General features: G+C 36.8%; 2 protein-coding genes across 2 annotated transcripts; one reads left to right on the forward strand and one right to left on the reverse strand.

The window, feature by feature from the left end:
* Nucleotides 1-3,506: 3,506 nt before the first annotated feature.
* LOC137386916 (malonate--CoA ligase ACSF3, mitochondrial-like) lies at nucleotides 3,507-19,545 on the forward strand. The gene is made up of 11 exons (XM_068073138.1): nucleotides 3,507-3,774; nucleotides 4,951-5,124; nucleotides 5,226-5,299; nucleotides 5,435-5,551; nucleotides 5,875-6,066; nucleotides 7,441-7,589; nucleotides 7,850-7,995; nucleotides 10,332-10,442; nucleotides 14,353-14,466; nucleotides 17,149-17,316; nucleotides 18,203-19,545. The coding sequence occupies exons 1-11, from the start codon at nucleotides 3,555-3,557 to the stop codon at nucleotides 18,406-18,408; spliced, it is 1,671 nt and encodes a 556-aa protein (XP_067929239.1). The 5' UTR covers nucleotides 3,507-3,554; the 3' UTR covers nucleotides 18,409-19,545.
* Nucleotides 19,546-19,645: 100 nt separating this feature from the next.
* Nucleotides 19,646-26,073, reverse strand: LOC137386915 (uncharacterized). The gene is made up of 6 exons (XM_068073137.1): nucleotides 25,963-26,073; nucleotides 25,529-25,716; nucleotides 24,045-24,228; nucleotides 22,002-22,089; nucleotides 20,289-21,621; nucleotides 19,646-19,822 (listed from the first exon to the last, which is right to left on the reverse strand). The coding sequence occupies exons 1-6, from the start codon at nucleotides 25,984-25,986 to the stop codon at nucleotides 19,663-19,665; spliced, it is 1,977 nt and encodes a 658-aa protein (XP_067929238.1). The 5' UTR covers nucleotides 25,987-26,073; the 3' UTR covers nucleotides 19,646-19,662.
* Nucleotides 26,074-27,075: the final 1,002 nt, after the last annotated feature.

Genomic DNA, 27,075 nt, shown 5'->3' on the forward strand with positions numbered 1-27,075 from the left:
GCTATAGCTGGAGGGACACACATACACGCACATTGATAAATATACATATAGATAAACATGTTAGGAATTTGAGACATAGTTTTTAAATTCTTTCAAGTAGTGTTCTATTTGATATCCAATAGAATAAAATTAAACTTTCTGATGGACTAATAGTCAAATTTAATATGGTATCAGAGCAGAAGGTGTGACTGACTATATTTCAGCGAACTGATTAAAGTGCAATAAATTCTATCTGCCTTGATACAAATATGGATTTTAGTATTACTCCTTATTAGTCTTTGTTAGCTAACATGTTGTTCACTGAATATATATGGCTGTCATTCTCATTATATCCTTCGAGTCATACAATTGGCCATCTCAGCTGCGAGCTGTTGCAGATAATCAGCTTTTTCCAAATCATTCTGGTGAACCAGATTAGTTATGCCAAATATTTATGTGAGCAGCTGCCTCTCCTATCTCTTCCATTACCTCTTAGAGCCTACCATACACTTCAGGGCCTCCTATCTTTTATTACCTCTCCTACCCATCCCACATTGCTGAACAGACACTATGGTGCAAAATATGAAATACTAATAGCTCATCAATCAACAGTAAAAACTAATTGTACAATTTTATTAGTTCTCTATCTTGTAGACTCAAGCAATGATCACAAATTATTTTGTTTTGGTAGAAATTGAAGTTATTATCACCAAGTTTAACAAGAGCAGACAAATCATAAATCAGATTAACAGATGGTTATTGAAGCACACATAGCTGCAAAGAAACACCGTTTACCACTGCATAAAGTATATATTCAATGTATTACTACAAATAGTATCATGGCCACATTCGCAGCCTGTAACTTCTCAATAAATTAACAAAGAATGAAATCAAAAAGATATTAATCAAGAATATAGAAGCGCATTAACAGAAATTTGTCTCATCTGACAAGCAGGCCTGTATTCCCTGGTTGTAAGTTAGGGCGGATGCAAATGTTAGGCGACTAGTTATGAACACCTTGGGGTTTGGGGGAGCAGTGTAAGCCCCCAACGGGGTTTGGGGCAGCCGATCGATGCTCTGAACCTTTCAAGCATCAACAACCCTCAAAGTGTCCATGAATACAATCAATTGTAAGCACCCAAATTTAAATAAATATATTGTTTATGGTTCATGGTAGGCAAAACTTTTTCTTTATTCAACGAATGATATACAACTCATGACACTGCAGATTTCTGTAAGGGACATTGACAGAACAAAAGCTATTACTTCTTTATTACAATAACTCTTGTTCTGTCAATATGTGGCCATATGTCCATTGCAGAATTCTTTCACAACTGAGTCTGTTTCTATTTCAACATCTTTATACATGTGTAATATTAGAAGATTATTTAGACGAGCCTGCACCATAGTGCTCCTCACCAATGTTTTGATTCGCTTCAATGCAGAAAAGGATCTCTCACTCACTGCATTAGTGGCAGGCAAAACCATTACTAGATTAGTGAGTCTCTCCATTTCATTGCTAGAGCACAACTAGAGTGCTAATAATTAGTAGTTGGAAATTCCAAATGAATGAGCTTACACTGCAATTCTTAGTACTCAGCCACCGAAATTACTAAAAATTTGGAGCTGCCCAGCCGCCCCAGGGAATACGGGCCTGCTGACAAGTGCTGTTCATTTTCTCCTTCAACCAAAGCGTTAATAGTTTACTAAGAGTGGTGTTTATTTTTGGCTGCAGAAAAGTTATCTACTATCTCTAGCTTAACTCAACTCTGCACATTTTAAAACATTCTTAATTATATTCCTCAAGCGCAACTGCAAAATAAGTCTATCTCGACTACTGGCCTTTCCTTTTTTAATTAATCTGGATTATAAGTATATTTATTTTTAGTTTATATAGTTTACAAATATATTATATATTTCTTTTGCTAGCTTGTATGTTTTATAATTGTATACATTCTCTTCATTGTTTACATGGTTTATGAATACAGTATTTATTTCAAATTTATTTTATATAGTTTATAAATTTATCATTTCTTTCCTTTATAGTTGTTAAGTAAATTATATATATTATTATATTTCCTTGTTTGCTTACAGGCCTATAATTAATTAATATATTAAACAAGAGAACAATGACTATAAACTAACATCTGTAGTTTTCATCAAGCTGGCACAAAACAGTAGCCAGCTGTGTGTAATGCGCTGGCACCATTAAGCTAGTCATTGTATTGTTATATTTACAACAAACAGCGTGAATATGTCCAGGCCACTGGCAGAGTGTCCCAGAATTTCACAAACCGTAAAATCTCCATTTGAATGCCACCTTTAGTTGAACGCTGCCTCTATTTGACTGCCACTGTAAGAGAAGGTTGAAAAATATAGCGCCACCCTTTAATTGAACGCCACCTCTATTTGACCGCCACTTTGACATTATTTAATTTTTATTACTCCATTATAGAATGTGATCTGTAAAAGTGTCCACAAATACTACTAATAATGACTCGGTTACATCCATAACAATTCGTTCGTGGTTGCTGATTGTATAAAAGTCAATTTTCTAACTACAAAGCTTACAGTATTTTCTATAAATGTTTGAAACAAAAGCCATAGAAATAATTACTAAATTAATCAGGCTAATAGTAGCTCCTTGTTTAACACGGTTTTGATGCTTCGACTTACGTGAAAAACGGTTTAAAATTATAATGGAATCTGTACTACTATGTTTAGACTATAGCTTGTGCTAAGCACGCATACGGCTAAAAGCTTATCATTATTTTCGCGACAGCAGACATTGTGGAAGGTATTGAACATCCAGAAGTAGATGAAATAATTCCATACGACATAAGCAATCAAATGCAGCCTGCCGAGCAAACGATGCAAATATTTTTGTTTCAAAAGTGTTAATTTTGTTTCTGCATGTATTATAGTTATGGTTTGTTTATGTAACTTGTTTTTGAATATATGTTTGTAGCATTTGATAAATTATTATTGCATAACTTACAAATTTGCAGGCTTATAGCATATTATTTAATAGCATAAATAGCGGTTATTTAAACTCGGCTTACAATGGATCAACACTCATGGCTTATCTTCCATTGCACATAAAAAGCCAGTTTTGATTGCAAACTGTATCAAATGTATCAATGAGTGCAATGAGCTTTAATGCGCTATTTTTAAATATAGTTACAAAATAAAAATGTGTCTTCAAATTTAGAATTAAAAAAAAATTAAAAGCTCTAACAAATTGTAACGCAGGCTATAAAATCATCGTAGGTTAATTGCAAGCCATAGATATTAACTTGTAGAGATATTTTTCAGCTTCGATGTATATTTATTTAGCGATCTACGACAACTTGGAAGTAAGTTATAGCAGATTTATTGACTAATTAACTCAAGTGTTAATGTTCCTCTGTATGAAGGAGAAAACAAAATAAAGGCGACATTTATTTGTTCAAATAGAGATTTTATAGTATATACATGTATATTATATAGGAAATAAAAACTGCATCTGCCAATCAGGCGCAATCAGCTGCTGCTTCATTACACTGCAGGCAGACCAGTAAAGAGAAGAAAGTGGAATGCTACTAAATCTATGTCAGAGGTGCAGTCGGAACGTGAGATTTTCATTAGTCCGAGGTATCTCCTCACAGTCTGCCAACGAATATTGTAAGCCTTCTCATCTGCAGGCTTACTCTTGGCCAGCCCATACAGCGATCGAGGACTGCTATGGCAAGCACACCTTTGGTTCTCTGATAGTACAAAGTCAGCAGCTGGCAGCTCAAATAAGACAAAGATTTGGTGAGTAGTTAACCAATAAGACAAAGGTTTGGTGAATAGTTAACCAATAAGACAAAGGTTTGGTGAATAGTTAACCAATAAGACAAAGGTTTGGTGAGTAGTTAACCAATAAGACAAAGGTTTGATGAGTAGTTGACCAATAAGACAAAGGTTTGGTGAGTAGTTAACCAATAAGACAAGGGTTTGGTGAGTAGTTAACCAATAAGACAAAGGTTTGGTGAGTAGTTGACCAATAAGACAAAGGTTTGGTGAGTAGTTAACCAATAAGACAAAGGTTTGGTGAGTAGTTAACCAATAAGACAAGGGTTTGGTGAGTAGTTAACCAATAAGACAAAGGTTTGGTGAGTAGTTGACCAATAAGACAAAGGTTTGGTGAGTAGTTGACCAATAAGACAAAGGTTTGGTGAGTAGTTGACCAATAACACAAATATTTAGTGAGTTGGTGACAAATTTTCTGCTTGCTTATTTGTGTTTGTGCATGTTACTGATGCTGCGTTAGCCAGGCTCCTTGTGAAGTCTACCAGTCACCCATGTCTAGCCGCTGCTTCCCACCATAATATTCCAAATCAAAGTGTACGGAGCTGAATCTATCATAAGCTGTGATTTCTTATCTATTCACTTTCATAGAACACATTGGTAATTGACGTTACAACAAAAGTTATCCAATGAAATCAGGGGATGAATTGCGATGCGTTCATTCATGCTTGTGACTGGATTTACGGTGGCTATTAGTAAAACACATGTTAGCTCATAAATAAGCTGGTTTTATCAACTGTTTTGGACTTGCATCAACTCGTAAGTTTATCTCTTGTTATAAGCTGACCGTTGTCATTCTTTCATTGGACTTTACTGCTCCTGATTTTGCTAAATAAAGTTTACTGTAACAAACATAAACTTAGTACAAATGAGTTAGTCTATGAGTTAGTCTATGAGTTAGTCTATGAGTTAGTCTATGAGTTAGTCTATGAGTTAGTCTATGAGTTAGTCTATGAGTTAGTCTATGAGTTAGTCTATGAGTTAGTCTATGAGCTAGTACATAGACTTTGGTAAGCTTAAACATCCTCAGACTCCGCACCGGTCTTTGATTATTGTTTGTGCTAGTATGTCAGCTAGATTTATAAAGCAGAGTGTTTTTTAAATAATAAACTTCACAGGTGGCTTCCTTTTGCCTTTCAGATGGCCAAGTTAAAGGAGAAAGGATTGCTTATGTTACTCCTAATGATAGCTCTAATGTGATTGCAAGTTGGGCTATATGGTTGGCAGGTGCAATTGCTGTTCCATTGTGCGCATCACATCCCCTCTCAGAGAAACAGTACTTCATAGATGACTCTCAGGCCAAATTGGTCCTAGGTACACTGTTTACGCATTAATATACTAACTGATCTTACGCAAAGACTTTGCATGTCTATGATTCGTGGTGCTTATGATCCAATTGAAAATATAACTTGTAGGTACAGAAGCCTTTTCTGATGAGGTCTTTCAGTTGTCTAAAAGTAACTCTGTTTCACGGCTCGTCATACCTAATGTGAGTCTCTCTGCATGTCATACCGGTGGCTGGCAAGTGCAGCTAACATCAGTAACCTGCTAAAAGGTTCAGCCTCAATAGCACTTGCTAAGATTGTCAGCTGAGTTAGTACTGCTCATTTTTGTATGCTTGCAGGGATCCGTTACTCAACCTAGTGAGAGAGAGTTGGCAGCAGCCAAGACAGCAGATGAGGTGGCAACAAATACAAATGCTTTGATTATATACACTAGTGGTACAACTGGCCGTCCAAAGGTATGGAGATTGGAGCACATTTAACATACAAACATTGAGATGAAGGAGTTGTCTGCTTACATACATGCCATGTCACTACAGTTTTCTTAATTATCACGGAAGAAACTAACACACATTCTTAGCACTTAAGCAACTGCCACTCTCAACCATGCATGTTGTTGTAGTGTGTACATGTTTATCAGTACACGGTTCGACAACCTAGGGCGAGTATTTTCGTATTAAATGGGGAGACAACTCTCAACAAAACTGCATTTCACCAGCTCAAATAAGTAAAGAAAAAATGCTAGTAGTTGCCATATATTAACCCTCATGTATTTATACAGGGTGTTGTCTTGTCACATGGCAACATACAAGCCACTTCTAAAGACATGATAGACTACTGGGAGTGGACAAGGGATGACGTGTGTCTACATGTACTTCCTCTCCATCATATACATGGTTTAGTCAATGCGCTGCTTGTACCTCTTTCTGTTGGAGCCAAGTGTGTCATGCTCCCTAAATTCACTGCTGAAGATGTAGGTATTCACTGGATCATCAAGAGATGGATATACTTGTCATTGAGTGTATCCAGTGTTGAGAGTTTATACAGGACTAGCTAAATGCCCAGCGCTGTGCGAGTAATACCGAAAATGGCTTATAAACAGTGGAAGGAAAAGTAGTTGCCATTGGCTAAGATGGCTAATTAGCCAATGGCAAAATTAGCAAATTGGCTAATATAAGTATCTTGGGCTAGTAACTTAAGCTAGTAACTTTACGCTAATAAGAGCTGTGAATCCAGCTTGTACTTGTTATGTGTGATGTTACGCTTCATGATCTGTCTTCCAGCGTGTGTATTTTAACCAATGTAATAAATATGACCGCAATTAGCAATGTATATCTAATGTAGCTGCTTGACCTAGTGGAAAGAATGTCTGCCCGCAGACCTGGAGTATGCGAGTTCAAATCCAGCTTTTTGTTCCTAAAATGTTATCGCTATATCTGAACCCACGAACAACAAACGACCAACAGATTCATGACAAACACTGAGATTTATTTATATAGGTAGATTATATAGGTAGATTATATAGGTAGATTATATGCGCGGTTAATAGCGTTTCACATCTGACCAAATACATCACCTGAAGTAGTACACATACTTACAAGACTCATACTTGAGTTATGGTTTCATCATGTTTCCTTGGAGACTCTTCGAAAAAGTATTTACACTTAGGAATTCAGATATAGGATTTTTCAAGTTTGTAAGCAATTCAACTATTAGCTTCTGTTATTTGTACTACGTGATTTGTTTATTTTTGATCAATGGCATTTTTTATTCAGTCAGAAATAGTAATAATAAATTAGCATTAACACATCCATTTCTTTGGAAACATTGATCGTTAGTTAGCCAATATACATTGTACAGTGCATTCCTGGGTTACGATGTCCCTGTTATATGACTTTTTACCCTACGATGCCAACACCGAAACGAATTAAAATCGTACGGTCAGGAGTCGACTGTAGTCTCGAATGAGATGGTTGCTTGATGGCACTAATAAATAAAAAAATCATGATTCTCAACCAACTGTAACCAATCATTTACACTCAATGTCGCCTGTGCAACTCGTGCTGTAATCTTTTTGCAACTTCATAAGCATGCTGATTTTAAACTGGAAATTGTTGTACCAAATTACATAACATAAACTAGCCAAGTACCAATTTTGGCAATCGCCCGCCTTTCTTGTTCCAGACTAGTGTAAAAGGGTAATAAAGGCTGTCAGATCTTTTCTAGGTGACAGGCTTTAAGTGAAATAAGGGTATGACCGTGTCTGCAGTTGTGAAATAGGTTTACTATCTCAGTTGCAGAGATTACTGTATTTACTGATGGCACAACTGGCTGACTTTATATGCAGGTGTGGAAGAGATTCACCGCTTCAGATGGAGACATTACTGTGTTCACCGCTGTCCCCACAGTTTATGCCAAACTATTGAACTACTTAGAATCCGGAGCAGATCCTTCTTTGACTCCGGAGAGAGTTAGAACTGCTTGCAGTAAAATTAGGTATGACTCGCTATCACATTTGATAATCTATCCACAGGCCAGTCTTATCACTGCTTATTGAAGTTTTAAACTGGCAGCAAACGGTTAATGAAGATTCTATCAAGGTATAAAACTTTATTGCACCTATCAAAAGTGTTCACTCAACTCTCCTTCGAAAAGTCTTTCCTTTTAATCATGGTTTTCACACCAGTTACTTCCCTGTAGTGTCTGTAATGAGTTTTAGGCCAAATTCCTTCCAAGTTTGTTTTCAACTTATGCAGAGTTATGATGTGCTCAGGCTACGCCTTGCCTGATGTTCACAGCCATAAATGGCAGACCTTCACGGGTCACCTCATCAAAGACCGGTTCGGCATGACAGAAATATTGACAATCATGGCCAATCCTTTACACGGAACTAGGAGACGAGGTAGAGTTAGCTTTAGTTAACCCTCATTTTTCTAACTGGTCAACTTTCAACTCTCATTTTTTCAAGAGTCATGATAAGTGGATCGAGCGCCCTGACCATTCCAGTAAGGGACCGCTGGCTGGTGTCAACTGGCCATACGTTGCTCGAGAGATATGGCATGTCAGAAATCCTTATGGCGCTTTCTAACCCTCTCAGGGGAGCCCGTTTGGCAGGTATGCTAACACCCTTGACAGGTATGCTAACACCCTTGACAGGTATGCTGACACCCTTGACAGGTATGCTAACACCCTTGACAGGTATGCTAACACCCTTGACAGGTATGCTAACTCCCTTGACAGGTATCCTAACACCCTTGACAGGTATGCTAGCACCCTTGACAGGTACGCTAACACCCTTGGCAGGTATGCTAACACCCTTGGCAGGTATGCTAACACCCTTGACAGGTATGCTAACATCCTTGATAGGTACGCTAACACCCTTGACAAATATGCTGACACCCTTGACAGGTATGCTAACACCCTTGACAGGTATGCTAACACCCTTGACAGGTATGCTAACTCCCTTGACAGGTATGCTAACTCCCTTGACAGGTATCCTAACACCCTTGACAGGTATGCTAACACCCTTGACAGGTATGTTAACTCCCTTGACAGGTATCCTAACACCCTTGACAGGTATGCTAACACCCTTGACAGGTACGCTAACACCCTTGACAGGTACGCTAACAACCTTGACAAATATGCTGGCACTCTTGACAGATGTGCTAGTGATCTTGACAAGTATGCTGACACTCTTGACAGGTGTGCTGCCAAGAGTGCTAGCACACTTGTCAAGAGGATCAGCATACTTGTCAAGATCATTTTGGCAGTTGTTCCAACACTTGTCACTCTTAACAGATATACTGACACTCTTAGCAGGTATGATGACACGCCTAGTCGATACTTTGACACTCCTGACATGTGTGCTAACAATCTTGACTAGTATGCTGAAACTATTGATAGAACTGTTGAAACTATTGATAAGTGTGAACACTCTTGGCAGGTGTGCAGATTCTCTTGGTAGCTGCTATGTTGCGCTTGGCACGAGTGTTAGTAGTCTGGTCATGATGCTAAAATTCTTGGGCTGTCTGCTGTTCATTTGCACTCCTGACAGGTATAAGTAAGCTTACTTTAGTGCATATGACACTACATAATTGATACGCTTTGATTTCAATTGGGATTTTTGTGTTAAGATTACACCTGCAAAGTCTTACTGACCAGTTACGTCATGTTGTTTTTCTAGAGAGTATATTACTATAAAGATTATTAATATTACTATATTATTTTCCATTACTAAATAGACAGGTATGCCTACATCATTGGTCATTTTGTTTTTATTTTCCCATCATCGTAATGATTTATTTTTGTATTTGATATGTTCGCTATTTGAAAAGAAATTGCTAATTCTAAAAGTTTCTCATCTTTTACAAGTTTCCGAGGCTGCAAGTTAACAGCAGTTTTGCCACTATATCTGTATTCCCAAATCGTATTCGTATGCACACACTAGAAACTTTACAAGATTAATTTGTTCTGGAAGCTGTTTCACGAGCAGACGACTTCGTAAGTAGGAATGCATTATACTTTAGACATGCCCTAATTTGTTACAAGCTCCCAAAACTTGGATATAATACATAATATATATAATATACATAATATATATATAATATATATATAATACTTGTATAAATTATAAATAATGGTTGGAACTTGTAACCAATATATCTTAAAATCATATTATATTTCTTTTGCACTCATTTCGACAATGACCGTCATATGGTTAAGGCTTCATCACTGACTTTCATGCATGTCGTGTCTTGTTCCCTCAACTTCATGTTACGCTTAGCTACATGTTTGTAAAGATGTTTAATTATATTATTACAGCATTATAAATAGAAAAAACACACGTGGAGAGAAGAAAACACCGATAATTAAAAAGTAAAAACTACGAACAATGTGCTTGTTTAATTTTGGTGTTGGTTAACTATGCTGGGCTAAGCATTCAGTGAATTTCGCTAGCAACTGAAACTGGGTGAGACGCATTGTATTTAACCGTAAGAAGCCAATGGGATGGCAGGAAGCACTGGTTGTTGGCCAATGATAGACTAGCTCAGACGTTTTCGAGCTGAGCTGTTCATCCGCTTAAACTGCCGGCAGTGCGTTTCGTTTTTAGAAGCATCTTTCTTTGAATTTTCGCATGCTATATCTTTTGTAGGTCGAGTTTCTACTGTACGTATTTGCACCTCAGAATAGTAAAATGATTTGAGGTCTTTAACATTAGCATATCCTGGTATCCGATAGGAACTGTTGGACTTCCATTTGCATCAGTTAAGACGATGATAGCGCAAGAGGATGCTACAGCTCCTAATGGATATATAGATGTTAGCAGTGTCAAATCAGATGATAACTCAGGTAATGTGCTGTGTTGAAGTTATGTGCCATAGACATATTAAAATGTTAGAGTTACGTGTCATATGACATATAATAATATACTAGAGTTACGTGACATGACATATATAATATGTTAGAGTTATGTGTCATATGACATATATTAATATTCTAGAGTTATGTCACATATAACATATATTCATATGTTAGAGTTATGTGGCATATGATATAAATTAATATGTTAGAGTTACGTGTCATATGACATATAATAATATGCTAGAGTTATGTGACATATGATATGAAATAATATAAAATGTTGAAGTCTGATGGTGGAAAATGGCAAGGGTCTATTGCAGTACTGTGTATGACTGACTATTCGAAGTTAATCTTTGGGGTGTTTCTGGATACTGTATCTCTAGGGAGTATCATACTAGTAGTATTATAGTAGGATACTGTATGCCTAGGGAGTATCATACTAGTAGTATTATAGTAGGATAGTGTATGCCTAGGGAGTATCATACTAGTAGTATCATAGTAGGATACTGTATGTCTAGGGAGTATCATACTAGTAGTATCATAGTAGGATACTATATGTCTAGGGAGTATCATACTAGTAGTATCATAGTAGGATAGTGTATGTCTAGGGAGTATCATACTAGTAGTATTATAGTAGGATACTGTATGTCTAGGGAGTATCATACTAGTAGTATCATAGTAGGATAGTGTATGTCTAGGGAGTATCATACTAGTAGTATTATAGTAGGATACTGTATGTCTAGGGAGTATCATACTAGTAGTATCATAGTAGGATACTGCATGTCTAGGGAGTATCATACTAGGAGTATTATAGTAGGATAGTGTATGTCTAGGGAGTATGTGAATTGGTTCATAGCTTGGGTGATGGTTGGTGAACGCGGTGAGCATTTAGAGGTAATGGTGTCGTTGATAGAGGCTATACATATGCCTCTACAAGACATAGAAAATATGGTCTTTGATCTGTGGGAAACTTTAATGTTTGTAGGTTGTGATAGCCTACCACTTTTATATAGCAAGCATGCATGGTTAAGCATGTACGTATATAGCAAGCATGCATGGTTAAGCATGTACGTATATAGAAAGCATGCATGGTTAAGCGTGTACGTATATAGCAAGCATGCATGGTTAAGCATGTACGTATATAGCAAGCATGCATGGTTAAGCATGTACATATATAGCAAGCATGCATGGTTAAGCATGTCCGTATATAGCAAGCATGCATGGTTAAGCATGTCCGTATATAGCAAGCATGCATGGTTAAGCGTGTACGTATATAGCAAGCATGCATGGTTAAGCGTGTACGTATATAGCAAGCATGCATGGTTAAGCATGTCGGTATATAGCAAGCATGCATGGTTAAGCATGTACGTATATAGCAAGCATGCATGGTTAAGCATGTCCGTATATAGCAAGCATGCATGGTTAAGCATGTCCGTATATAGCAAGCATGCATGGTTAAGCGTGTACGTATATAGCAAGCATGCATGGTTAAGCGTGTACGTATATAGCAAGCATGCATGGTTAAGCATGTCCGTATATAGCAAGCATGCATGGTTATGCATGTACGTATATAGCAAGCATGCATGGTTAAGCGTGTACGTATATAGCAAGCATGCATGGTTAAGCGTGTACGTATATAGCAAGCATGCATGGTTAAGCATGTACATATATAGCAAGCATGCATGGTTAAGCATGTCCGTATATAGCAAGCATGCATGGTTAAGCATGTCCGTATATAGCAAGCATGCATGGTTAAGCGTGTACGTATATAGCAAGCATGCATGGTTAAGCGTGTACGTATATAGCAAGCATGCATGGTTAAGCATGTACATATATAGCAAGCATGCATGGTTAAGCATGTACGTATATAGCAAGCACACATGTTTCTCCATAGATCATTCTCTAATTCACCGAGCAATTATTGTATTGGCTGACAACACAATAAATGCGGTGTAAATGACTAATATCATGCTGAACTAAACATGACTAAATATGATGAGTATGCAAGTATGTCTTAAGTCAAAAATGAGACAGAATGATTATTTTACAGCTGGCTATGTAGCTGGCTAGGTCACCAAAGCTGAAATGTAATGATTGTATCACTAGCATCGTAGATGTTACCAACTATGATGTAAACCAAGCAACGAATTACCTAATCACAGTTAAGAATCGTGGTGGCTTGACTTTGTCTTCGCCTGTGGTGATTGAGGTTTGCGACCACAGTGAGAAAGCGACGAGAGTGTTGCTTAGTAGTGCTGGATTGGTGAAAAACTTTCCCAGGCTAGCACTAAGTGCTACCATGGAGAAGTTGCTGAGGTTCAACATCATGCTATTGTTTAAAGGTTGACTTGCAATAAAATTCAGATTACAGTTATTTGGTATCATCAGATTCACCATGTCTTACTCTGTTGTGTTGTAGGTGCGAAATATATGGGAATGTGATTACAAGCTCTTAAAAGCTAAAAAACGAACAGTTAATCGCAGCCACACGAGACCGCCGTAGTTTGGATTCTCTTTTCAAAACGGCTCAAATGTGACGTAGTTGTGGGAGATGGTTTCTGTTTACACTTTCATGCAAGCTTATTTGTCGAAATATTTTCACAAATATACTTCACGCAGTCAATAAAACCATGTCTATTGTTCTTACGCGTCTGTTTTATCGTCATTGTAATGCTGTCACTTTTAGCAGTGATATCTTATAACTTACCGTAAAAATTCGTTAAACTTTTTAGCCTTACTTCGAAGGAGTACATATCATTGTCTGATAATCATGACGAGTCTGTTGGTCACCTGTGATAATCGAAAAGTGCTGCAAAAATTATTTGCAAAGTATTGGGTAACATGATCAGATTACGACTTGCAGATAAGATCAAACCGAAACAAAACTGTAAAGTAGCGAGCATCTATATTTGATACGAGGTCTTCGGTAAAACCCGAAGTGTTTGTCATAAACTAGTGCTACGATAGGTTTATATTGAGCTTTTTATTGGCCTTTCGATTCACGTGAGAACATCACATGACAAGACAATAAATAAATTTCATGACTACGTCAGAGAAATAAAGAGATTCCAATCTACGGCGGCTTTTCGTTTTTGAGCTTTTAAGATCTTGTAATCACATTTCCACATATTTGGCACCTACAACACAACAGAGTAAGACATGGTGATTCTTTTGATACCGAATAACTGTAATGTGAATTTTGTTGCAAGTCAACCTTTAAGGCTTATGGATACACATAGATCTCATCAGATGTTCATCTCGTACCCCAAATTAATGCTAGAATATTTTATTTTAATGATTTTTTTAATGCTAATGATTATAGCACCTTGTCCAATCACGCCGTGGTCCAATCACGCCGTGGTCCAATCACGCCGTGGTCCAATCACGCCGTGGTCCAATCACGCCGTGGTCCAATCACGCCGTGGTCCAATCACGCCGTGGTCCAATCACGCCGTGGTCCAATCACGCCGTGGTCCAATCACGCCGTGGTCCAATAACGCCGTGGTCCAATCACGCCGTGGTCCAATCACGCCGTGGTCCAATCACGCCGTGGTCCAATCACGCCGTGGTCCAATCACGCCGTGGTCCAATCACGCCGTGGTCCAATCACGCCGTGGTCCAATCACGCCGTGGTCCAATCACGCCGTGGTTGTTATGAAAATTGGTCAGTGCTGATAATTTGTTGATGTGGTTTACCAAGAGACGCAAGACCACGCCTTTCCATAACAATGATGCTAATGTTCTTTCTTATTTTCCGATGTGTCAAGTACTTCAATAAATCAGTCAGTTTTGGAACTCTGGTTATCTTGTTTATTATGTTTATCCTAGTCCGTTGTAGTACTAATATAAGCAATGTTTTACACGATGAAGGTTCAGTTATTCTTCTTTGACACTGCAGGAGAAAGTCTAGCAGGTGAGCTGTATGTACGAGGCCCAACCGTTTTCTCTCAATATTGGAATAAGCCAGAAGCGTCTAAAGAATCTTTTACTCCTGATGGTTGGTTTAAGACAGGTAAGTGTACTTATCTCATCTACTTATTCTATTTAAGTAATTCAAAATATAAACAACTGAGAGAGCTTTCTTCAAGTCTTCCAGTTTCAATAGGCCACACCATAGAGTTATCTCCCCCTAGAGTGATAACTACACGAGCGTTTCCGGTGCCAACAAGGAGCGTTTAGGCCACGCCTCTTTTTTGTGCTAGTCAGTCGTAGCGATTGACTAGATCAATAACATCAGCCATGAGAAGGGTTAAACAAGGATCATGAATTCCAGTTGAGATAGTAATTAATGCTCGTATTAAAGAAATGATGATTATAGTTTATTACTCTAATATATGCTTATTATTTAAAGCAATTCAATACCTACCAGGGATTGCTAAACATACTATGGAAATGTTTACTTTTTCATTTCCATAAACATAAATATTCCCATAACTTTAGGGAAATGGATATGGAAATTTTATTTTACAAGTATGGAAATGGTATGAAAATGGAAATAATATGGAAATGAATTATGGAAATGCTATGGAAATGGAAATGAATTATGGAAATGGAATTAATATGGAAATGAACTATGGAACTTTTATGGAAATGGAAATAATATGGAAATGAATTATGGAAATGGAAATAATATGGAAATGGAAATAATATGAAAATGAATTATGGAAATGGAATTAATATGGAAATGAATTATGGAAATGGAAATAACATGGAAATGGAAATAATATGGAAATGAATTATGGAAATGGAATTAATATGGAAATGAATTATGGAACTTTTATGGAATTGGAAATAATATGGAAATGAATTATGGAAATGGAAATAATATGGAAATGGAAATACTATGAAAATGAAGTAGGGAAATGGAATTGATATGGAAATGAATTATGGAAATAGAAATAATATGGAAATGGAAATAATATGGAAATGAGTTATGGAAATGGAATTAATATGGAAATGAATTATGGAAATGGAAATAATATGAAAACGAAGTAGGAAAATGTTATGGAAATGGAAATAATATGGAAATGAATTATGAAAATGTTATGAAAATGGAAATAATATGGAAATGAATTATGAAAATTGTGACATACACGTAATCCCTGATACCTACATGACTTGCCAAGGCACTGAATAGATAGTGAGTGAAAGTGAAGGTAATGCAAGCAGTTACTCATAGATAACATACATAGTCATACTGGGGTTGTATTACATTGGTGTGATGGGAAGCTAATCAACTGCCATCAACTATGAGCTGTACTACCCGGTGTTGCCCGAGTAATAAAAAAGTATTTGGACAGAAAATTTATTTTTATATAACATTTACTATTCTAACTTTTAAACTTCATATCATGAGAAAATATTTTTAAGCAGTTTAAATGAATTAAGAGGAAAAAGAAAACAACTCTATAGGTTTGCAAGCTTTTTCAAACAACTACAACTTTTAAATTTCATATCATGAAAGAAGTTTTTTGTTGAAATGAATTAGGAAAAAAAATAAAACTGTAAATGTGTTTAAATGTAAAATAATTAGCAAGTAATGGCTAAATATAATCTGTTTAGCTATGATTACAATGAAAAATTATTTAATAAATAAGGTAATAAAAAAGTCTATTTTATTTTTATATAATTATAGTTAGTAGAATTAAGTATAATTTATTTTTATTTAACATATAACAACATTTACCACTTTAACTTTCAAACTACATATTATGAAAAGTGTTTTGTGTAATTGAAATAAATGAAAAGAAGAGAGAAAATAAAAACAACTGTAAATTTTTTCAAGCTTTTTCAAACAACTACCACTTCTAAACTTCATATCATGAAAGAAGTTTTTTGTTAAAATGAATTAAGAAGAAAAATGAAACTGCAAATGTGTTTAAATGTAAAATAATTGGCAAGTAATGCTAAATATAATCTGTTTAGCTATGATTACAATAAAAAATTATTGTAATCATAGCTAATTTTTATTACTTTATTTAATAAATAAAGTAATAAAAAGTCTATTTTATTTTTAAATAATTATAATTTAGTATAATTAAGTATAATTTATTTTTATCTAACATATAACAACATTTGCCACTCTAACTTTCAAACTTTTTGCTTGCTTACATCAAGCAAAGATGTCCACTAACTAGTGGACATCTTTGGCAGTCGATTAGCTTCCCATCACACCAATGTAATACAACCCCAGCATGACTATCTATCTTATCTATGAATAACCAATGATATACAGCCCCTCATGTGTGGGGGCTGTATATCATTGGAGTAACTGATTGCATTAACTCACTTACTTAACACCATCTATTCAGTGCCTTTTCAATGCATGTAGGTATTGAATTGCTTTAAATAATAAGCATATATTAGAGTAATAAACTATAATCATCATTTCTTTAATATGAGCAATAATTACTATCTTAACTGGAAATTCTTGATCATTCTCATGGCTGGCGTTATTGTTCTGTCGATCACTACGATTGAATAGCACAAAAAAGGGGCGTGGCCTAAACGCTCCTTGTTGGCACCGGAAACGCTCGTGTTGTTGAATGCACAGTTATCACTCTAGGGGGAGATAACTCTATGGGCCACACCACTTCATTAATTCGTAGACTAGGTTTAGAACAGAGAGCTCATTCTGATTTGTTCGCTTTTTGGAGCATATACTCCTATAGTCTGTGTTTCTATACCCTTGCAGGTGACACAATGTGTATAGACAATGAAGGTTATTACAAGGTGCTCGGAAGGACTTCGGTAGATATCATTAAGAGTAGTGGCTACAAGATCTCTGCTCTGGATATTGAGAGCAAAATACTTTTGCATGAGTCTGTGTCCGAGTGTGCAGTTCTTGGCATCCCAGATATAGGTATGTACACTAAGCATTGGAGACTAGGTGTATATACAGTTGTGGCCAGAAGTATTAACACCCTGCATTTGAGGCCTAGTCCATTTAGCAAAAATTGGACTAACTTTGAATAGACGTTACCTACTGCATAATCTACAAGCCATGTTGCACATCATTAGAAAGCTGAAAATCAAATCTTTCTAATGAGCATAAAACTTCTAACAATGAAAATATTTTCACCAAGCAATTGACCTCAGAGAAGGACTCCAAATTTTGCTCCAAAAAAACTCCGATTTTACATGCGCCCAGAGACTGCTGAGATAGTTTTTGTTTTAGATGAATGTGTTAAAGGATAGAAATTCTTCTGAGGAATCATTTGATATTTATACTGTCTGGGTGGCACAGGGTGACGGCAAAAGTGCAAAAACCTAATTGAACACAAAATGATGAGAAGTGTTAATACTTATGGCCATGACTGTACACGCATCTAGCATGGCTCCTAGTTGTCATAAGATAAGATATACAGTGCAGCCCCAAATTACGATGTCCCTGTTATACGATTTTTTTGCCTCATAATGTGGAACACGATGCTTTTTCGTCTCCGCCTTATGACATTTTTTTCATCATACGATATTAGACAAATCAAAATTGTATTGCGAGGGTCCACTGTATTATTGAGTGACAGCCTCTCAACACCTTGTGTATGTTATAGTCATTGTATATTTGGTTATAGGTAATCCAACCACCCCATGGTAGTATTCATATTTACCGTTGGTCATAAGTCTACAGTAGATTATGCATCTGATCTATTTTGTTGGTTGCTATTGAGACATCACATCCTAATCTTTACCCTTCTCGTATGATGCAACTTGCCTCAATATATCTACTGATATTTTCCATATTGCAGTGTACGGACAACGAATCGGTGCTATTGTTGTGCTGAAGGCAGGATGCAACCTATCTGCCGATGACCTCACTTCTTGGTGCTCCGATAAGATGCCCAAGTATAGTATCCCTCGCGAGTTTAAGTTTCTCAAAAACATACCCAAGAATGTCATGGGCAAGATTAACAAAAAGACTCTCTTAAAGAAACATTATGACGACGCTAGCTAACCAAAACTGATTGATTTGTTGAAAGTAGCACAGCTCATTCTGAAGGTACTTGGGTACTAAACGTATGAGTTCCCTCGTACTGAAGGTACTCAGGTACTGAAAGTATAAGTATCTCCGTTACTAAATAAGTTACCGTTAAACCTCTAATTGAACACCCTGGCACTCTATTTTTCAGCACTTCCTTTGTAGTGGCAGTCAATTGGAAGTGGCGTTCAAATAGAGGCTGGCGTTGTGTTTTTCCAATGGCTCGCCAGAATTTGAGGAAGATAAATATAGCTCTTTTACGGGCGAAGCGAATATCGCCTATATTTTGCCCTTTAAACCTTTTGCCTATTAAACCTTTTGGATCCAATAAATCTGTTAACTTACCTCCAACTTGTCAAAGATCTCTTAATAAATGTGCATTGAGAAACTGAGAAATATCTCTACCAGTTGATATCTATTGCTTGCAATTGAGCTGCCTGCCAATATTATAGCCTATGTCCTTCTTTGCAAATTGTTGGAGTTTTCACTTTTCATTCTAAATTTGAAAACATATTTTATATCTTATTTACCAATAGTGCATAAAAGCTCAATGCACTCATTGATATGTTTGCTACAGTTTTCAGCCAAAACAAGCTTTTTATGTGCAATAGAAGCGGAGTTACGAGCGTCAATCAATTGTGAGATCAGATTACCTCAATGATGCTATCAAACAATATGCTGTAAATTTTCAAATTAATAAGTTATATAATGATAGTCTATCAAATTTAGTGGATTAAATCTAAAGTGTCCACTAAATCTAACGATTTAGTGGACACTTTTCTACTGATCACCTAATATTAAGGTTTCATAAAGAGCAAAGATAGCCAAAGTGGCGCTCAAATAAAGGCTGGCGCTCTATTTTTCAACCCTTCTCTCATAGTGGCGGTCAAATAGACCAAGGTCAAATAGAGGTGGCGTTCAATTAGAGGTTTTACAGTAGCTTACTTTACGGCACGACGAATTTTCCGTCTTCAATTCTTCATTCTGTCTGAAATAGTGAATCATTAGTTTGCTGTATTCTAGAAGTGTAGAAGCAAGCTGCTATGTATAATATATTTTTATAAATCTTTTTTATATCAAACAATACGTTAACATGCTCATTGTCATTTCGGCTACACTAGCCTTTTTTATCTCAGGCAAATGTTAGCAATTTTTACCAGTGCTATATATAGGTCAAACTAGTCACAGCTGGTTTGATCCTCATAGCTGTGGATGGATGGACAGCCACGTTTAGTGTCCATTTCTTTGCACATGGCTTTCATAGCTTCTGGTGAAGACCACCTCTCCATTATACTCTGCAACTCGTGTTTCATGCGTGTGGAAGCACTCTCGATCCATTGTGAAGTCCAACTTGCAGTGTACATTTACTTTCCAATCATCGCCTCTTGACCTGTTGATGCCCGACAGTTGTCAGAATATAAATTTGTTATAGGCATGTTTGGACATAACTGTTGATTGTATACATAACTGTTTCAATCATGGACATAATTACGTAAATCACACACATGTAATTGTATTAATCATGGATACAAACTGTGTTAGTTTTTTGCATAACTGTATTAATCATGTACTTAACTGTGTTAATCATATACATAACTGCGTTATTCATGTACATAACTGTGTTAACTATGCAAATACTTGTTAGATAATTTAGGTAATTGTCACCATGTAGTTAGTGGTTGTTGTCATAATACCTTCAGAGCCATTGGCTGCCAGGTCAGCTCTTTATAAGAAGTCACTCTACCCAAGTAAACCCAGTCAGAACATTAACATTAAGTAGACCAATTAAATAGGAGTGGTAATACTCGTACAAGGTCTTAGTTACAATCTGTAAGTTCTAGTCATGTTTTACTCACCAGCATAACTTCTCCACTGCATGCAACCTTGCAGTAGTCGGGTCGTCTGGAGATATAGTATCTGTATACTCTGAGGCGCGTTCCGTCACCAAGCCATGCTCAAGAAAAATGATCTCTCCACTTGTGTCCGTAGTTGTAACCACTAATTCTCCTGAATCGTTTGTTTTTGTGGTCCTCTGGTACGAAGCAGGTTTGTTGATGCTGACAGGATTTCGCTTACAATCTGTGACCACTGGTATAGCTTCTGCTAATGGAGTGGCGCTAGTAAGCAAGGGCATATCTAGACAACAGCCACTCAGATCTAAGCTTACTGTTGTATGCTCTGGGTTTGGGATGAACATAGGAAAGCAGGAAGTTGATAGGGAAAGCCTTAACCTTTGACCAATTTTAACAGATTCTCCAATAAAGTCGAGCTTGGCTGTTACTTTCTTGAATACTCCTACTTGCATTTTAACAACTGATGAAAAGTCATCAGTCATATTCAAGTTCACCCCTGTATACGCTACCATTCTGGACTGGTCTGCAGACACAACACAAAGTCTAAGGAAAACATTAGCAACTGGCTTGTCACTTGCTAGCAACAATGTCACGCTTGGTCTCCCTACATAGTCCACTTCAGCTTCAAATGGAGGCGTATCGAAGATGCAGCTTAGCTTGTCATCTGGTGATTGTTCCATGGAGATGGTTGACAAACTCGTAGGAAAGTGGGTTATGATTTGTTGACCACAAACTTCACTGCTGCAGATATCAATGACCGAGTCTCCTTGACAATTATTACTCAATGTTCCTTCACTTAGGTAAAATGTCTGCTTTGTGCTTCTTGGATTCTCAACCCATCTACCCTCTACTTCAGCTGGACACGGTACTGGCACGTTCCGTTGGATATAGGTAATGAACTTATCCCCATCGCACTGCACTTGGGGATCCTTTAGCCAATGATCCCACCAATTGACTGCTTCAGTGCAAAATCCCCACAATGGGCCAGGTGTTGCTAGATGTGGATAAAGATGAACCCATGGCCCAACAATAGCTCGTTTGGGGCATTGAATGTTGTCAAATGTCCGCTGAACGGAGTTGGTATAACCATCTGCATAACCTCCAATGAGAAGAGATGGAACTTGTACTTTAGTGTAATCTTCACATATTGAACCCTGCTTGTAATAGTCTCCCCTTGTTTGGTTTTGAAGCCACGTTTCTGCAGCTGGACCTAGATGGCTGAGTCGGTTGATCCAGTTAGCCAACCAATCATCAGAAACCAAGGGATCAGGAGGTAAACTATTTACCAAAGCCATGCACATGGCCCATTTCACATTATCGCTCAGCATTGCTCCTCCTGCAATGTTTGAAATAATTCAAGCATCAGTATTATGAAAACTAAAGCAAGCAGAATTTCCTGCAAGAGCGTATCATAGTATTTATTGTTGACATGGTACAGCAGAAAAAAAACGTGTGAGGGTCAGTCTATAGAAAACAGCTTTGAACATCGGGGAAAACACACTAGCGGTTATTAAGATACCGTCAAGGTAAGTTTTATTTTATGTATTTGTTACAAATTTTAAAACTTGGCTTGCTTCATATTTGTATTATTACAAACTGGTTACTTCTGTGTTTTACTGGATCAGCATTTGCTTCCCGAATTTTTTTTATATTGCTGGCATGAGTTTTGAAGCTAGACATACATACTAAATAGTGTATTGACAGGTCTCATACTACCTTTGTAGTGGATATCGTCAGCGAACCTATCATCAGTAAAGCAGACCGCAATAATGGCCTTGAGAGCTTCTGGTTGCCTTGCAGCCACCTGTTAACACATGCCATGTGTATTTGGTTTTATTGAAATTACTTTTAACTATGTTTAGATTGTGAAAAAAGTGGCAGTATTTTTTAACTCTGTGCTAGCTCACTTATACCGCCTTGTACATGTAATTTTTTGATTGAAAATACCTATGCTTTTCAACAAAATTTGAAAATAGGTTCTTACGCAGGGAATAGTTTGCTACCTCCTTATGATGATGACTTTACTAGGCGCATTAGTTCACCAATGAGCCTGGCATTCCTGCATTTTCATCTACTAACAAATATGAGTGTTATATGAAATTTTTTTCTCCATAATAAAGTATTTCAGTAAATCGGAGTTGTTAAACTTGGTTTCTAGAATGGATGGTTGTTCCTGCTGGACCTAATTGATAACTTTCTTTTTTTAGAAATTGAGGTTTCATAAAGGTTTCCTTATGCTTCGATTGAACTCTCACATTAGACTCAATCATCATCAAGATAAGAAACCAAAAATGAGATGTTTACAATTTTGCTATTTGGTTATCACATTCACTACACTGTTACTATGTGCAAATCTTTTCATTGTCTCCTAAACTTCTTGTTCTTTGAGCTCATAAAACTAGACTTAACAACAAATCTGATCTACACTTTGTCTTCATCAAAGTTTAATGACTGATGTTTTTGTGTATAATGTTAACCCGTCAAGCGAGTAGCCTTGTCATCATCTAATCTCAAGTGGACCTATTCATACAGATTTGAAAGCATTAATTAATAATTCATTTATTTTGCTAATTTAAAAAGACTGTCTAAAAGCTAATACGCATTAGAGGGAACTTCAAACACATTACATTAGACCCTCCTATAACATAAATCTCCCTTTACGTGAATTCCTCTTAACGTAAAGAATTGCTATGTATTACGTAAGAAATTCCACATAACAAAGCATTAAGTCTGGGCAAGTTCTCAAATTTGATTTGAAGAATGAGAGTCTTATAGTTAAACTTGAAAATATCATTTTCTTTCTTGTCACACTTTGCAAAGAAAATAATGTGTAGGGCTGTCTCTATTATATATACATGTACGTAGAAACTTGCGGCGAGTATGTGCGGTCAGCATGTGCGGTCAGTGCGTGCGGTCAGCACGTGGGTCAGCATGTGCGGTCAGCATGTAGGTGTGTCAATAAAGCTCAGAAAATAAGTAGCTGTGTAATAATATTCAGAGATACTTAAGGGTGCCGGTGTTAGAGTGTCAACCTACCAAGCTAAATGTCACAAGTTGGAGCCTCGTCTAAAGCTGTCTTTTGTCCTAACATCTAACCCTGGCGACAGACAGACAGATACCACTCTTATTATAGTAAAGATATACTTTTCTTTTACTTTATTTCAGTCATATAAATTATTTTTTTTATTGATTCCTCTATGCAGAGTAGACCTTAATGCCTATAGAGAAATGGATGTAAATGACATCGAAGGTGTGCGTTCTCTTTAGCTTATTGTAAATTTACTGCAATCATGGACCATGAACTGAATGAAAGTAGTAAGAATAGAGAGAGAAGTTGTGGAAACAAACCAATAATATGACAGTTACTGTACAAGTTGTGGAAACAAACCAATAATATGACAGTTACTGTACAAGTTGTGGAAACAAACCAATAATACGACAGTTACTGTACAAGTTGTGGAAACAAACCAATAATATGACAGTTACTGTAAAGACATTAAATTAATAAGTTGAGTTTAGTTTTTTTGTTTCCTATTTGATGAGCCAAAGGGATGACCTTGGAACATATTCAGCGGTTTACATGTATTTTACAGTTCGTATTGCGTACAATCCCTAAATAATGTAAACATTTTCGGAATGGATTGATTATTTATATTGTAGGTCTACTGCCATGCCTTAGGATTCTGTATTACATGCCATAAAAAACACTCATCTAGATTTCTACAGATTTATCAGGTGTACAGGTAATAACAAGGTCACCTGCAAGGAATTGAAGCCACCCCAAGATATTCCCATCATGCCAACTCTTCCATTGCACCAAGGCCGGCAGGTTATCCATTCTATGCACTCAAGGGCATCATCCTGTTCCTGTTTCACATATTCGTCTAATGCTAGTCCGGTTGATTCACCATAGCCTCTCATATCCACCCGTACTCCGGCATAACTGGTTAGGGAACACAGTCTAGATTACAATGTTGGCTTATTACATAGCAATGAACAACGTAGAATGTGGCAGACATTGTCTCCTGCATTGCGCTACATTCACCATCAACAGTCACTCTTTTGATTATCTAGATCAGGGATGGCCAAGTGATTTTGGTCATGATCCGCTACAGCCAAATCTGACAAACTAAAGATCCACAACGAGCTGAAGATGTGCATTTTTCTTTTTGCCATATATAAATATTGTGTACATCTCACAACAAAGCGACAAATACGATTTTAAAAAACTTTGTTTATATATAATTTGACTAAAAATCAATGAATGAATGAATGTGCTGTAATAAGTATGTCTGATGTCAGTGAGAAAAATGATGAGTGAGCTTTGACTTCACAATACTATCAAAACGCAGTTTCCTGCCACTTACAGCGACTCTAAAAGTTAATGAAGAGGAGTATTTGTAAGCCGTGTTCTTTGATTGTTTTTTACAAAATTCATTGCTGAAAACAATAAATTTACAAAAATTCCATGAAAAGTTTACAAAAGAATTTTTAAACCAAATTTTTGAAAAAATACTTCAAAAATATTTTTTGACAGCCAATTTGAAGGGTCCACAAAAAAACTACAGAGATCCGCATCCGGATCTAGATCCCTCATTTGGCCATAGCTAATCTAGATTATTCACATAATTATCTAGAAATCATTTTTTTAGATCAAGTGAGAGATCGGCATTTTTACCTAACAGCTGTCAGCTAGTATTATGCACATGTATTTCATTTACGTAAATTTAGCCTGATATTTCAGTTTCAGTTCAAGAAAAATAGGTTTTGAGTAGGCTGTTATATGTTATTGACAGCGCCAGTGAAGATCAAATACAATTTTGATAATATCAGCAGCGCATAATCTTAAAAGTTTTAGCAAGCGATCTTTAACCGTTTAAAATGGCAAAAACTGGCCTTTGGTTAAATTTGAGTCTAGTTAATAAAATCGAAATTTTTAGTGATTATTTAAAAAATGGTCTTCACTCTTTGTATATTTATTAAGACATGAAACATGAACAATTAAAGTAGTTGTTGTAAGAGAACTTGTGTCAAATTCTGCATACACTTTCTAGAAAACCAATTATTGACCTGGCAAGATGTACTTGCCAGGTCAATACTTACATTCGGATCACATACAAAGGACGTGTGGCCTGTGGTGCCTTCTGGTACCAACTACACCTACTGAAGCTGACCTACATGTTCATTAGATGACAGCTAGTATGAAGGGCTTTTAAAGAATGCCACTATAGCAACCAACTTACCCATGTTTTGCGAAATGCTGATAAGTTATTTCATCTCTGCAAGTTGTACCGTCACGTTTACCATATGGTAGAAACTCAAACACAGCAGCTACCTGCTGACTTTCACATGCGTTGTATGGCAGCCATATTCTTGTTGCCAATTTAACTCCATCCTTTAGGGTGATGAACTCCTTTTCTGATATCTTTACCTGTTACACCAGCAATGGAAAAAATGTTTGTATGCGCTACCAGTCATTCGTGCAGATTTTATTGCAATGGGTGCATGAAAAATCTCCAAGGAACAAGCGCTGCCATCATTATACGCTGTTGCAAGTTCTTACAGGCTACCAACCCTTTCAGGAGCATCTTGTTTAATGGATAGCTAATCAAATTTCTCAAGGTCGATTGCATTACATCATGTCTGTAGAAATTACCAACTTTTTTGCAAGACTTACCAGATCTCTATCAACTTCAGACATGACTTCCAAGCTGACTCTAGTGCTGACCCCAGTGTTGACCCGGTGCAGCTTTAATGAGACTATAAGTAACCTGCTTTCTGACAAGAGGCCACAGCAATGATAAACTGATGAAGCAGATTTCCTACCAGGTACCAGGACCAGTACTGCTAGTGCGAGCCATTGATTGACGTGCCGTCCAGCAGGTCAGCCTTGGTGACTAAGCTAACTAAAAATTAGGTCGAATGTCAAACATTGACATAGTGTTCCAAGAGAGTAACATGACACGCCTACCGGAATAGCTAATGATTGGCTCTAGCGCATGCCTAACAAAACAGGTAGTAATAACTGTCTATGCTTAAGAAAACTACTGTTCTGTTTCAGTCATGTGGTTTACAATTGTACTTGTGTGTCTCTTCTGCATTATTCAGGGTTATAATAAAATTTGTTCCCCACTAAAAACTGTGTACAAAATACCAATTGTTACAAGGAATGCTCTAAAACAGCACTGTACCAAAAGCCAGACTGGTTGAAGTTTACTGTTCTATCTCAGTAATCTACTATATAAACGGCAAAAAATCTGTGTGTGTGTGTGCGTGCGTGCATGAGTGTGAGTGTGTGCGCATGTGTGTGTTTGAGTGTGTGTATGTGTGTGTCCACCTTATAGAGCGGTCTTTCTTTTTTCCATTTCGGTCGTACGAAGCGAACTAAATTAATATGATTAGTAAATAAATTATATTATAGAGTGGTCTTTCCTTTTTTCGTTTCGGTCGTACGAAACCTACTGAATTAATACGAGTAGTAAATAAATCGATAAAATTTACCACTATGACCAATGACCATTAACCAATTTTCATCTATGAGTACTACAGGTACTACAGAGCTTGCACGAGTAATGCTACTGCGTTTTACCTACTAAATTTCTACTTCAAAAATGTAAGTACTTCTCATTCAATGTTGTATTGTCTATGAATTGCCACACCTCCACTACTTAAAAACGTTGGATTTGCCGCTGTTGGTGATAGTAAACATGTTCATATTCTTCCGCGGCTGAGTTACTCTTTTTTTTCCAGCTACGAGTACTGTAACTTACTACTACAGAACATGCACAGG

Source organism: Watersipora subatra, chromosome 2 (assembly GCF_963576615.1).
Source record: "Watersipora subatra chromosome 2, tzWatSuba1.1, whole genome shotgun sequence".
Classification (NCBI taxonomy): domain Eukaryota; kingdom Metazoa; phylum Bryozoa; class Gymnolaemata; order Cheilostomatida; family Watersiporidae; genus Watersipora; species Watersipora subatra.